The sequence below is a fragment of the Nanorana parkeri genome, unplaced genomic scaffold (assembly GCF_000935625.1).
Source record: "Nanorana parkeri isolate BGI_ZX_2015 unplaced genomic scaffold, ASM93562v1 scaffold252, whole genome shotgun sequence".
Lineage (NCBI taxonomy): Eukaryota > Metazoa > Chordata > Amphibia > Anura > Dicroglossidae > Nanorana > Nanorana parkeri.
Window position 1 is genome coordinate 640,047 of NW_017306520.1, and position 15,653 is coordinate 655,699.

General features: G+C 39.8%; 1 protein-coding gene across 1 annotated transcript in view; it reads right to left on the reverse strand.

The window, feature by feature from the left end:
- ITPR3 (inositol 1,4,5-trisphosphate receptor type 3) overlaps nt 1-15,653 on the reverse strand; it is a 218,399-nt gene that overhangs the window by 149,365 nt on the left and 53,381 nt on the right. The window contains 5 exon segments of the mRNA XM_018556782.1: nt 491-651; nt 1,279-1,378; nt 5,819-5,961; nt 7,012-7,030; nt 8,606-8,637. Of these exon segments, the coding sequence (XP_018412284.1) occupies nt 491-651; nt 1,279-1,378; nt 5,819-5,961; nt 7,012-7,030; nt 8,606-8,637 (455 nt within the window).

Consider the following 15,653-nt stretch of genomic DNA (forward strand, 5'->3'; position numbering starts at 1 on the left):
AGCTTTACAGTGGCCTGAACTATTTCAAACAGAAAGCCTACTATAGCAACTGGGAGTCTGTTTATAGGTCAACATAAGTTTTAAGTTATACATATATTTTGGCTTATTAAATGATTAAATGCAGGTAATACAGAGACTGATTATAATTAACACAGAACTTGTATAGCATAGATACTGTGTGGTTAATGTACTAAAGGAGTAGAGACTTAGCAAAGTGAATGTTCACCTTACAAAGTGAACATTAACTGAGCTTAGTAAATGGGGTGAAATAGCATTCACATGAATCATAAAATCACATGCAAACCCTGTTTTTTCCCTAGCACATGATGGAGTATTAAAATTGGACATAGATTCCCCTGATTTACTTAGCTCAGTAAAGATTCACTTCCCTAAGTGAATAGTCTTTAGTAAATCAACCCAAGAATGTTTGCAACTAAATGGAAGATTTGTCAGTCCTTATGTTTTACATCACCCAAATTTCACTGCATACCTCCGGTCATTCTGACTGATGAAACCTTCATTCAAACGTTCCACAAAATTGGCTAGCATGGAACTCGCATCATTAGCAAAATCTAAATCCCGAATTTCAGACACAGGTACGGAAACGATAGCGAATGCTTCCTTATCTTCCTTTGTTGGACAGGTACCCAGCTGAGCAAAACAATAAAACAAGGTGGAAAATATTAGTAATTACATTATCAGACTGTGCAAAGAACACTAAAAACTAGGCACTAGTCTCTATAATATCAGGATTGCAACTTTTAAAGGGAACTGTCAAGGCAAAAATATGAGCGTTACCATTAACCCTTTCGCTGCTAGGCCAAAGCTTCCCATTTTTCACCTTGTTAGCTGCTGATCACATCGATTCACATACGAGCAAAGTACCAAGCACCAATTGGGTGTAGGTTCATAGTCGTTGAAGCGACCATAAGCTTACAACTTTAGTAAGCACCAGACCTAAGGGCTACTAAGCCAGCTGGCTAAAAGCAGTTCTAATATGACATGTCCCTTACATTCCTGACAGTAAAAGGCTTGGAACTACACACCTTGGGCTTTAAAAGATCAAAGTCCAGGGCTGTCATCCTTTTCCTTCTTTCAGAGTTTCGTGAGTTACTAACCTAGGGGCAAGCATGTACTACATACTTTTTGGTGGATAGGTAGTGTAGAAATGATAAATATGACAAACCCTGCACCCTTAAAAGCTAAGTTGGCAACAGCAACACCCATATTTCTATCCTGACAGTTATTAACTACAGTGCACAGATTTAATCTACTTACCATGAGGCGTATCGGCCGTTCTTCATCAACATCTATAGGGACATTGGTGCTCTGAATCCAAGTGTTGGTGCACAGATGTCTTAATCTCACAAACGAGTTCCTACAAAAGTATACATCATTGAGTATTCAAGGTAAACACAGCTACTATAAGTGAAAATTATGAACTCTTTTAGTAAATCAACCCCAATAAGTGCTTCCCGTAAGAGAATAAAAATAGTGACATTGCACGGGCATTTCCTACCCATCTAGTTTTTCATGGCAGCAGGCTATAGATCAACAAAATATAGGTATTTTGTTGATCTATAGCCATACGGTTTTATTGGTCAGTATTATTGATTGTTTACAAACAAAGCAATACAACTTTACACACCAAACAGGTTTCAGGAGTTTTTATGTACATCTGAGAAAAGTGGCTACCAGAAGATATGAACTTGGATCTTTAAAAGGAAAATAATAAAAATGCTGTTCACATTCCAAAATGCTTTGAATCTGTATTAGAACAGAAAGAACAGCCTAGACAAAAGTGCAACCAATCTGATAGAAAAAATGAAATCTTATAAGCAAATGTACAATGTGAAATAATAAATGACTATGCATCAGCCTATAGCAACCAAACAGAACTGAATTTTTCTGTCTAAAGACCATACACACAGAGATAATGCTTAGATTTGAAAGATAAGTATCAACTATCAACAACTGTCATTAGAGGGCCTACCTGATTGAATATAAATTGAATTGGTTGTTCAGGTAGGCACGTTGTGCTATATAGCTGTTGGCAGATCTTAAAATAGATATGTGGCCAGGCTATGGGAATGCAAATATTTGTTATATTCCTAACAAACAATACAATTTAAACAAGCCCTTGCTGACATCTGAATGACTTCACACTGTTTCCACTGTAAGCTTTAAAAAAAGAACTCAGCACTGCAAGGGTTAAGTTTTTATATACATCTAGGGTTGCAAATAACAAAGATATACTTACCCAAACTGCAGCTGCTAGACTGGTCCCTGCAGCTTCTCTCCCCCCTCTGTGTCCTCACGTCCAATATTGGACATGATGACTCATGGATGCTTAGACCCTGGAGTGGAGGGGGAGAGAGACAACAGGGACCGGTCTAGCAACCAGCTGGGAATGAGATTCGGGTGAGTATATCTCTTATTATTTTGTTATGTTATTTGTGACTCTAGACAAATGCAAGCACTTAACAGTGCAGGGGTAGCCCTACTGCAAGGGTTAAGATTTCTCCTGCCCAGAGTTCTTCTTTAAAGATGAGTTGCTCCATAGTGGTTGTAACTACAGAGGTCAGCGTGGGCTTGTTTACTGCTTGTTAAGAATATGTGAACATTTGAATGTCCGTAGCCTGGCCACAGTTCTACTTTAAAGTGTATTTCAACTTTCACAGCCAAATTGGGATAGCACATATTTTATATTTGTTACATGTACCCATTCAAATAGCATATGCTAATAAAAAGATCAAAATCAAAATTCCAGCAGTTTAAATTGCTTTTGCTTAGGTTAGGGGTTCTACTTAACGTCTTAAGAGTTAACATTTCTACTTGATTCTCCTTTTTTGTGATGTTAGGAGGGACTGTGAGGGGTTCGTGTTCCCTCTGTTTGTACTGTGCTGGCTGATTGCATTATAATTTGTAAAGTAGATTTGAACACTTGAAATTAATGGTAAAAGCCGCGCTGTGTGAATGAGACTGCAAAGTGTCAGATATAGTAGATACTGACCTTGGGGTAATGTGATACAATGTGTAGAAAGTGCAAAACAAAAAAGAAACGCATGTATATAACATGCACCTTAGTGTAAATGTAATTGCTACAAAATATCCATAATGAAAAATCAAATGCACTAAATATTAACTGTGAATCAATGTGATGCAATGTGCAAAGAATACCGACAAGAAAAACGCATGTGTGTAACTTGCACTCCAGTGAAAATAATAAATGGTTAAAAAATGTCCATGATCCTGGATCTTCAATAGTCCATTAAGTAAATAGAAGATAAAACATTGGATGTAGAATAAACTTAGTCTCCTGTGACCATCAACAGAGAAATCTTCTGGAATGCACCTCACCTTTAGCAGAGACCCACCAGGGTCTGTATGCGCTGTTCCTCTAATTCGAAACAGGTAGAGGAAGCACCTGATGCCGAATACCTCTCAGTGATTACCTCCTCTCAGGTACAGACTCTCTTGCAGTCTCAGGAATTGGAAACAGACAGTTCATCCGAATGGCCCATGCATCAGATAAAATAAAAAGTGGAAACTCGTAGTGTAGATGGTTTTAACCCCTTCGTGACGGGAGACGTACACTGTACGTCCAGCCACAAAGGGACCAAATGACTCGTCACGTACACTGTACGTGACGAGTAATTTGCTGCACTAGAAGGCTGCTAACCGCTGAGAATCAGCGGTTACCTTTCAGTAATAGATGTCTAACTATCTAGAGATCCATTACTGAAAGGGTTAACCTTTTTAAGACACCCGATACCTTAATATTTTTTTTTAGCTGTGCTGGTCCTATCTGTCCTCTAAAAAACAATATATAATATGTGTGGGTGCACTTTGTAAGAAAGTATATTACTGACGTGGAAGAATCACACAGCAAAAATGTCAAAAGTGTGTCAGTCATTTACGAACAGAAACCAAAAACAAGCTCAGTCATGAAGGGGTTAAAAGGATACTAGACTTTATTAAAAAAAGGTATTTTTAAAAAGGTATTAAAAAGAGGTATTTTGTAAGCAGCCACAGACACTGTGTGCAAATCGCTCAGCTCCTCTACTCCACCCTACGTACGTTACGTCAAAGGGCGTGACTTCATCAGGGGTGTCTACCCCCAACATACCTCAATTTTATCTATGATATGTGAGTAGTATTCCCTTTTTTTAATAAAGTCTAGTATCCTTTTAAAACCATCTGCACTACGAGTTTCCACTTTTTATTTTATCTGATGCATGGGCCATTCGGATGAACTGTCTGTTTCCAATTCCTGAGACTGCAAGAGAGTCTGTACCTGAGAGGAGGTAATCACTGAGAGGTATTCGGCATCAGGTGCAGGAGGTTTCACATCATTCATTAGATTTGAACAGTGCCTGTCCTAACAAAGGGTTTAAGGATTACAATCCAGGCTTGGACACTGTATGTTAATGAGAGAAACACAATCCTCAAATTTCAGTCCTAGGTCTTTCTATAGGGACAGATCACTGTGAAGGTGCTCAGAAAAACATTGATTCAGCCATCTTGCTTACTACAACAAAACATTTAAGAGGTAAGACTTTTTTTTGTATTATTATTTTTCGGTATGGTATGTGAAAAGGAACACATAACAAACATATAGAGGGTCTTTCTCAAATTGACTGCAAATGTAGAAACACACTTTAAGAAGAATTTACATTCAGATTGTAATATGTGTGAGCAGCTTTATAGCTAAAAACTAATTTAGGTATGGTTGCTTTGAGCTGCCGTATCATATAATGTGAAACATGGCGCCAAACCAAAAGTTGAAAGAGTCCAGAAGTGCCTTTAATTGTTCACACTTCAACTATACAAAACAACCAACAGCAACAACATTCCCCCTACATCAGGGCTTAGAATGGGATAGCAAATTCCAGCCTCAAAGGAGATCTTTTTTATCAAATCATATATACATCCATTTGGTTATAGTATCTTTTCCAATTAAATTTCTAGCCATTCTAAGCCCTGATGAAGGGAGAGTGTTGTTGCCCCCAAAAATTGTTAGCTGTTTTTTGTTTGAACGAATTGTGAATAATTAAAGGCATTTGGGACTCTCACCTTTTGGTTTGTGCCCTTTTATTCAGAACTTGAAACACTTCTGGTTACCCAACAAGGAAGGCCTGTTTTGTTTGGGAGTCACCTTGCCCCTGCCAGTGAGCTTATTTGCAAACTTTCCTGCATCTGGATGCTTTGAGTGAGCACAGAAACCCCAGCACCTCTTAAATGTGTTACTTTGATGTGTACAGAAATACAGTGGTACCTCGGTTCATGAACTTAATTCGTTACACGATTGTGATCGCAAACCGAATTGTTTGCAAACCGAATCAATCTGTGATCAGACTACGATCTCGACTAGAGGAAGCCACGACCAGTGTCAGAGCAGGGGAGGTGGCTGCGGTTGTGTTCGCCACCCGATGTGGAGTTCGCGAATGGAAGCAACATTTTGTCAAACTTCCTGTTCATGAACAGAAGCGCTTGTGAACCGAGGTACCACTGTAGCTGATAACTAGAAGTCACAGACTGCGGCTCAAAGCAACCTTGTGAGAGAAGTGATGCTTAAAAGGGAAAGCTTGAAGGCAATTTAGGCCCAATCCACATTACAACAGTATCAGCGTAAAATATGGATGTAGAATATAATATAGGCAATATAAAATTCAGAAGTTTTTTGGAATACGATATAAACCTAAAAAAGATTTATGGGTCGGTGGAAACCACCTGTATTATTTTCCTGTGAGAAGTTTCACATTGCATACACTCACATATAAAGATTACTTTCCATTATTATACACAATCTTGGTACCTGGGAACAAATGAATCTGTCTTCTGCAGGGAGGTGGGATCCAGTTCAAATAGAGATGCAATGTCGTTTCCATGGGGCACAGCTACAAGACGATACTTGATCTTCTCCCCTGCGTTTCTACGATTGGGACGTGTGTTTGCTACCTGAGAGAAGATCGGTGGTCAATGAAGAGGTGGGAGATGCTGAAAATTAAGAAAGGAAGGCAGAAACAAGAAGAGAAGAAGAAATGTGAGAAAAGTATGGTGACAGTACAAGGACACTGGGGCTAATTCATAAATCAGGTCCGTTGGTTATAACAACCAATCATGGTTGAGCTTTTTGTAGCCACCTTGCCCTAATTGGGGTGACTCCTTAAATCTAGTTTGCTGGACTGTAGCTAGTCTAAGCGGATTTGATAGTTCTGTGCTCATTTGGTTTCTGTTATTGTTTGCATCTGCCTGCTGCTGAGTGTGACCTTGCAATAGAGCAGAACATCCAATAATTCTGAGTTATAAGTATGTGTGTATCCGTAACCAATCACTGGGAGGTTCATGGTGCATGCTGAGTGCATGCTGAGGGAGGACATTAAAATTCAGGGCTGACCTTTCCGAGTGTCTGCAGCTGTCTTGCCAGCTGAAGGAGAATGCTGTACCTGGGAAGGAGAACCAGGGAGAAACTTCATCTGCTGGAGGTGCCAAAGAAGCTGGAATTTGACTTGGAACTGGTGGGAAGTCTGCTGTCTGACCCATGAAGTTCTGAGCTATGTCTACTAACCAGCTAAAGTTCTGCCATACACAGTATGTACTGCCCTAGGTGTCTGTAGCCTGTTTACCCTCTCTCCCATGTGAGCTGTCAGAGGAATAAAATCTTTGAAAACCCTTAAAGACTGGCGCCCAACTTTACATTCACAGCCCACCCTGCCTCTAGGGTCCCTAACATGTTTTTGGGGTTCAAAGGGGTGCTACAATATGTATGTGAGTTCCATATCAGGAAGGTGTACCCCGTGTGTTCCTATTATTCCGGCTGTAGAAGAACAGTATTTACTGTATGTTTAATGGCACATTCTCAGCAGAAGGCTGGATTCTTACGGTCTTAAAATGAATATGTCATGTTGATGCTAGGGTTGCATCAACATTTTCTCCAGGTGGGCCCTCAGAGCCTGGCTTTGCCAGTCTTGTATCCATCCTGGATGAATCACCAATGCTCACGTGTACAAGCCCCTAGGCTTTTATTCTCTTCCCTTAAAGTAATATTAAAGTCAAAATGCTTTTACACTATTTGAAATGCTGATGAAATCACGTCCAAAGGATGTTGCTCCACCCTTATGTGCTAGTGAGCTGTGTGTCTCCACATACACACAATAAACAGATATCCCATTTCACGGGTGCTGGAATGATGTGCGGTTGGCACAGCACAAATTCAAACGTAGAAAAGATAGTCAACCACACACCAAGGTCCAATGCATCAATACGTCCTTTTATTGACGGCAGATACACAGGGTATTACAAGTATGAGCAAGCTCATACTTGTGTTGCCATGTGTATCTGCCATCAATAAAGGATGTATTGATGCATTGGACCTTGGTGTATGGGTGTACCCTTTCATACACACAGGCACAGCAAGGCCACCCACTGTCCTGCTCCCTGCTCCCCCATTTCTCTCTTCTCCAAGCTAGTAGATAAACAGCTGCTGGAGACTGTTGTCCCTTGTGAGCTCGTACTTGACAGGAAGTTCAGGAAAGCTGAGCTGAGATAGCTGGAGCCAGCTGTTTGTAAACATGATGTTTATATGAGCTTGGGGGAAAAAAATACTTTGCTGGGCAATGTATATTTGTTTGACCTGGATTCATTACTGGACAAAAATGTAAGAGTTTAATACTACTTTAAGTAGAAAAAGGTAAACAGGGCCCCTTATTGACTGTTACAGACAGTTTTAATAAATCAGCATCTAAATAGTAAAAGGATACAGAGGGAAGTAGGGAAGGGCATTCTTGGACAGGAAGAAGTAAAAAGTAAAATGAAAGAGCAATAAAAAAAAGCACAGGAGAGATAATACATTTACGCATTCAGTGTACTAAAAACAAATCACGGTTCAAAAATAGAATTCACAACCTAGAGCAGAGTGAAAAAATAGAAGAAATACTTTAAGAGGAACAAAGGGCAATTTACTGAATGCACCAGTTCTCCAGACACACAGCGATCTTGCAATCCCATTTGTTTTACAAAGCAGGCACAATTTTAGAGTGTGCACTGTGGTAAAATTAGCACTAAGCAAATAGACAGAAGCACTGGGTATGAACTAGAGAAATTTAATTAACCATCATCTGGGAGCTGAGCTAGATTTTTAATTTTAGAACTGTAGGCTTTGTTCATTTGAGGCTATTAGGCCAATCTAGCACGTGACGATTTCAATTCTCTGAACGTTGCCCCAGTTCTTTCTATGTGAAGTTTCACCTTCAAGCCGGTTTATTCGGCATGTCATACAGATTCGTAAGCACGCTTTAACATATTTTGCTTGTTTGAGCGCTGAAGGCAGGTTCTGTCACACTCGGGCTTGTGTAATGCGGTGCAAAAAACATTTATCAGGTGCAAAGTGCGGTCATCCAAATCAACCAGATTTCCCCTTTCGTTAGGTAATAATCATTGATTCCTAATGGTTGGTGTACTTTGACTTTGACCACTGCCCTGTGCCATGTGAAAAAAGCATTGTCATTTTAACAACAGAAGCTCATCTGCATTCAACCGCCTAATTCACATTTTAAATATACATTTAAGTAAACTTACTGCATACTGTGCTCCTGATTTAGACTCTGGGGCATCTCCTTTGTAAGTTGGATTTTCCTGCAAGATTCAAAACACAAGATAAAACTATATATCCTAACAAAGGATAAAGATATAAAGACAGATACAGTATATTATCATCTTAGTCAAATCTGCTGTAGAAAGACTTGACATACCTGCCCTTGCTTTCAGTTTATGGAGTTAGGCATATCATGTGTTCCATAGATGAGAATATCTTTGTCATATGAATTAAATTTAAACACAGGTATTATAGAGATACACAATCCTTACCTTCAAGTTAACATTTTAAGGTCGAAATTTAGAAAGTGTGTGGTCCAGCAAGCACCCCTTCATTTGACAAAAGTTGATTTTTTTAAGGAGCCAGGCTGAAAATTGTCAGCCAATCAACTGCAGTCACTGCTCATGTATTCTGACAATAGAGGGTGTGGGCTGCCAGAATGTAATAGTCAGCAACGGAGATCCCCCCATCTGTGCTGTTTAACAGGGATATGGGAACTGAGTGTGTTTTCCCATTCAGCCTGCAGGGCTGAACATGAAAAAATGCATACAGGTTTACTAGGTCAAATTTCCTATACTCCTCAGCACCATCTAGGGGCGCTAGTCCGGTGTTAACAGCATCCGCCCAGCTTTATGCTGGGTGGAAGATTTATAAATAAACCTGATAGTCTATGGTCAGCTTTATCTTTATCAAGATAATATAACATCTAAAATTGCTACACAAGCCATTTTGTAATTTAATGTTATAAAAAAAATACCTATCCATTTCAATCTAAAGCTGCTGTAATTTTCTAAAACTGTTCAAAAAATGCAATGCAATATGGCAACCTGGAGGCATTCTGTATAGTGTTGGTGTATGGAATGCCTCCAGAAATGTAATTTCCTGCTGGTGTGATTGGCTCGCAGATTTTGCCAGAAGTGTGCAGTAAGATACAAGTCAAAATCTAGGCATCCCCTGCATCAGAATTGTAATTTTTGCTGAGATACTCCCCACGGGTTAGCCACTTTTAAAGGGATGCAGACACTGCAACTAGGGATGTCCCGATACCGATGCTAGCATCGGAATCAGGCCGCGCAGGGTCCCTTCTTCAAGGCAGTATGTGACGGTCACATACTGCCTTGAAGAAGGGACCCTTGCGCGGCCCCGAAACGTCGGCTTTTGTTGATTATTGTGACACAATTGTCCATTAAAAAGGACATATCTATTTAAAAATTTGACTGCTGGTGACCTGTTCCTTCATTAAATGTTCTGGTGACATTTTTCAAATAAACAGCCATATGAAAATCTACCAGTGTATGGCCAGCTTTAGCTTGATCAGATTCATATGCATCAAATAATCAGTCAGCCCCCTAGGTTTATTAGTAGAAGCTTTGAAGCCTAGAGGTAATTCTATGTCAAACAAATGGAGCAATATAAACTAAAAGCAGATATTCTACAAGCAGAATTATACACAATGAAAAAAAGAACCAAAAAACAGCTACAACTAATAAATCAGATGCTGACAAAAACACATTTAGAAGTTCTTACTGAAAATAAGGCATGCTACACGCAGAAACTGTAAATACTTATTGATTCAATATGACTAAGGAGTTTAACAGGAAAAAAAAAAAAGAAGAAAAGAAGAGACCAGCCAGAAAAGCCAGATGTGCCAGAGAAGTCAATGAGGATGCTAACACATTCCTTTACAAAGCAGTCTGGCCTTAGGAAAACATCTGAAAGTGCAATGTGCATCCTTAATGTGCCTTTCCTTTTTCAGTTGTGCTACTTACTGTCAGATCAGCTAAGAAAGAGTTTTACGCATCTTCAGCACTTTTGTGAGCATTTTGACATTACTATATTTTACATGCAATTATTTAACTGAATAAAATCTAAATGTGCTCCCTTCAGTATTTGATACAAAGTTAGGCTGCTTTCCTGTTTTCAAAAGGACACATCTGTTAGCACATCTAATGCTTGAAATTAAAGAAAGTTAAAAATAACATTGGTAATGATACTATAGCCCCTAATTACGCTTGGGTGTGAGCATTTTCAGGTGCTTTTGACACTTTTTATTCAGACCTTTTCAGGCTCAAGCATTTTCTTTAGCCAATCGAGAAGCTAGTTACTAGAAGGAGGAGACGGTTGTTAGGTGCAAAAGCCTTAAAAAAAAAAAAAAACACTACAAATTTTTAAAGTGTTCCCTTTGAAGTCTATGAGGCTAAAAATTCAAGATTCTACCCAGAAAGAAGCTAACTTACTTTTCTGAGCTTCAAGCTACAAGCGCCAAGTGAGAAAACACTCAGGTATAAATGTTCACCATTGACAATAATGGGATTGTTCATGATGAGAATTTGGGAAACAGGAAACAAACCTTTCAGGTGTGAACGGGCACCATTGACACTATTGGGTTTCTTCATGTTGACCGTTCTCATGCTTCGGGAAACAGGTGAGAAAATGTTCAGGTGTGTGAATGGCACCATTGACAATAATGGTATTCTTCATGTTGAGTGTTCTCATGCTTCGGGAAACAGGTGAGAAAATGTTCAGGTGTGTGAATGGCACCATTGACAATAATGGGATTCTTCATGTTGAGTGTTCTCATGCTTTGGGAAACAGGTGACAAAATGTTCAGGTGTGAACAAGCACCGCTGAACATAACGGGATTCTTAACGCTGAGCGTTTTCACACTTCAGGCAACATGAACCTTTTGTCACCAATGAGAACAACTCAGGTGTGAATGTTCACCATTGACAATAATGGTATTGTTCATGATGAAAATTTGGGAAACAGGTAACAAACCTTTCAGGTGCAAACGGGCACCATTGACAATATTGGGATTCTTCATGTTGAACTTTCTCACACTTCTAGAAACAGGTGACCAAATGCTCAATTGTGTTAAAGGGAACCATTGACAATAATGGGATTCTTCATGTTGAGCGTTCTCATGCTTCAGGAAACAAGTGATAAAATGAACAGGTGTGTGAATGGGCAGCATTGACAATAATAGGATTGTTCATGTTGAACATTCTCACAGTTTGGGAAACAGGTGACCAAATGCTCAGGTATGAATGGAGGCTTTGCTTTTTAAATGACAAGTGAGGAGGCAACAATCCTGGAGAGTATGATTTACTGCTAATCACAACACTATATGAGCACAGATCCTAACAATTGTTAATTTAGAAACTGACCTATCTGTAATTTTACATATCTGTATAAACATATTTCTGATATGTTATAATATACAACAACTATTTAATTAAAAGCAAATATTTGTACCATTAAAAAGCAGTAAGTTCCTCTCATGTGACTGTGCCTAGGCCTGTGAGGTATAACCTGGCAGAATGATGTCATCAGCTTGCTGCACACAGTAGTAAAGCAATCCTCAGTCTACCCTCCCCCAGTCTTCACTCACTCAGGTTATTCATTGTAGCAAGGTGAAAGGAGGAAGCATGGGTGTTGAGCCATGTGGGTATATGCACACACAGCCAAGAGCATAAAGGGCTTGATTTATTAAATTAAGTAAACTATATAACTATGAGATGTAGACCTAGGTAGGCCACAGAATACCGGATTACTCTCAGTGATGTGACATCTCTCCAACACTTGAGATAACTGTTATTGTGTATGGTAAATAACTGAGAATGTACCATAAGGTGCAGTGACAACCTTCAGAATCTGTCCAGCTAGCTGGAAAACTGTTGAAACCAAGCATTCAGCACTGCAAATCATTTCCTTTTCCCAAGCAAAAAAGATCTTTGTACTATACACACACTGAAATATATGTTCGAGTCAGGTAAGAAAAAACGTTGGGCTTGCATGCCTGAACCTGAAGAGTAGAGTTGTGTGTCTGCACTGAAGAGGTCCCTAGACTTACTTAAGAAAAATAGTGATCGAGCTACTTCACGCCAGCCTTAGATACTGTGGTCCAACAGCAAAATATCTCATTGTTAAAATGTAGGCAAGTATCTGCACTGCTTATTATTTACAAACTCCTGAAATGACTAAGAATATTTCAGGATCAAATTACAAGCATTAGACTAAGCTGCAAACCATTCGCTGCTCCACCCAAACATACGAGAGAAAAAAATGTTTTACAAACAATAGATTTCACTCTCCAATCTTCACTTAAGCACATATTAGTCACGCTTGCAGCGCTTTGGTCTAAAGCCGCATCCTATCAGTGGAATGTTACCCAATGCATCCAACTCTCCTCCACATTCCTTAACTTCAAACTATCCTGCAAATCCTATGTGTTAATATCTAGTGTGACTCTATGAAGAAAGCTAAGAAAGAAAAAAAAAATTAAATAGCAAATAATAATACATAAAAAAAGAAAACTGGCTAAGCCCTAACCCTTCATTTTTCCTTGTACTAAGTTAGCATTAAGCTGATTAATATATATATATGTGACATTCCTAACGCTCTATAGCAAAGCTTCACTATTGCCAGCACTCCCTATCCCTACACAGGCTTGTCAGCCAATATTTATGTGTTTACAGTTCTTCTTAATTCTGTTGAATTGTATGTACTTTTTTGAAGGGTTCTCGTTATTATCTGTACTCAGTAAACTCCCTTTTATGTACTTTGTAGTATTTTGACACTGTAAGCTGCTTGTATATGCCTGCCACACAAAACCCTCATATTAATATATTAATAAAACATTACAATAGCAGTTAAGGTCTCTACACAGTACTGACATATAAACCACTGGTTTCAAAATTGCTGCTTTCAGGGTTTCCTGACTTTATAAATGTCTTCCTGAGGATGCCTATAACTACAGAAAATACCTAAATTGCTGCTTGCCATGCTGTAGACTGTGAATCTTTCTGTGTAGTTAAATGGCTAAAGGGCCTGATGGATGAAATGTGTGCTAAAGGTAACTGTTATCCACAGCAACCAATTAGCTTTTCTCTGTAATTTTTTGCAGGGCAATTTTCAAATAAAGGAAGCGATAGGTTGCTGTAGCAACAATAAATTTTTACCTTTAACACAGTTTTCACACTTAAGAGCCTTAAAAACGGATTCAATAAAATCTCGCAAACCGGAGCAACAAGACTCCAATTCGTAATTACAGGTATTAAGAAAGGACTCGCTGGGCCCAATTTAACCCCTTCTTGACTGACGACGTACAGTGTACGTCGCCAGCATCGGGGCTGTTTAAACAGACTCCCGGCGACTTTTGCCGCCGGGACTCTGTTTAAACTTGTAGAGCCGACTGTCGGCTTTACAACAGAAGCGATCCTGGCGACTTACCTGTTGCCAGATCGCTTCTGCGTCCCGAAGAAGGGGCCGCCCCCCCCCCAGGTTAACAACAGGATGCACAAAGCACAAGAGTAGAGAGAAATCACTTTAGGCACAAATGTTAAAGGGTATGTTACCCTATTTTTGTGTGTATATGTGGGGTATCCTACAAACAGTAGTCTTCAACTTTTTTACAGACTCCATGCCTTAGAAATACCTGGTTGATCCGGCCAGTTCTCCTTCTTCTATATTTGAAGCTGGCCACGCAGAGTATAGATCCAGATCCAGTTCCATGCTTGAGTGGTCAGTTTGCATCCCTGGGCTATTTGCACGGCCTGCCTGTATTTTCCATAGTCTGTTCAGTTGCTCCCCCCCATCTTGGCCTGTTGAATGAAAGCAGCTTCCAGGAGGGTATGGGCACGGCTCGCCTTTATCTTCTGTAGTCTCTTCAGCAATCACAGTCCTGTCCCGCAAATCCCCCCCCCCACCGTCCATCTTGCACTGTTGATCCAACCAGAGCCTCGCTGTCATACTGCATCTGCTCTGAGTCATTAGAGCTGCAGCCTGTAGGAGCACGAAATGCAGAAAGCACAGGCTTCTGGAACATAGCATGCACAGACATCCTCATCTGTGTGGGATGTATGAAGTGCCCACCAGCATCAGAAACTAAACTCCTGCTATCAGGAAGGGTACCAACCCTACCAAAAATGTAGAGTTGCCCTGTGTCCGCTACACATTTCCTGTGTTGTCTCAAAGAGTTTATTTCTCATCTTGAACTACAGCATGGCTATCCTTTATATTGCAGAGATGTGGGAGTGGTTTGAGTAGTTTGGCAAAAGACTTTGGACAGGCTGGCACCACTCGGCCCACAAAAATGCTGTGTGTTGTCAGCAAACAGCAGGGTTTAGGAGGTGATTGTATTCTGTACTTGCAGGGTCTTTAAAGGGAAATGTGCCTGTACTGCGGAGATGTTCTGCAAGCGTGTTTTTTTGGGCCTTGACATATGCATCAAGGAATGTGCGATTTATCATTCTGAAACTTTATTGTGGCAAGCATTACAATTGCTCACTAATTAATGTGACGGATGTGCCAAAACAGCAGCTCCAAAAAAGCCATATGCTGTACTCTTGCAGCCTATGTTTGGATATGTATTACTAATGATCATGTTGCTTAAAGTGACATTAAACCCTCAGATTTTTTAACATAAAACAATACTGTAATGTGTGCCTCACTGTAATCCATGGTTGTTTCCCTTCTCTTTGCTGCTCTTCCTTTTAAATCCGTATCTCTTCTCATGCTGGGCAGCACTTCTGTTTTGCAGCAGACTGCCTTTTCTCTGGAAAGGATACATGGTGTCTGTGTGTAGGTTCACAACCTGAGCCAGCACTACAGGAAGGGGCACTCAGCTGCAAAGGGAAGTTCTCCCCAAGCATGAGAAGATATACAGATTTAAAAGGAAGAGCAGCAAAGAGAAGGGAAACAACCATGGATTACAGTAAGGCACACATTACAGTATTGGTTTATGTTAAAAAATCTGAGGGTTTAATGTCACTGTAATATTACAACATGCAGTCACAAGCAGTAGTGTATATAAATTGTGCATGAGTCTTAGCTATGGCCGCTGTAAAGCAAGCGCTATGACCTTATTTATTTTTGAATGTATCTAAACCCTAACTTCTCCAATGTGCCAATATTTAAACAAAGCACTGAGAGGAGCAGCTGCCCATGGCAACTAATCAGCTTTTACCTTTAAATTTCACAGCCTAACTGAACAAACTGGAGAAGCTGATTGGATACAATGGGCAACTGCTACAGATCTTGTCTGCTCCAGTTTAAT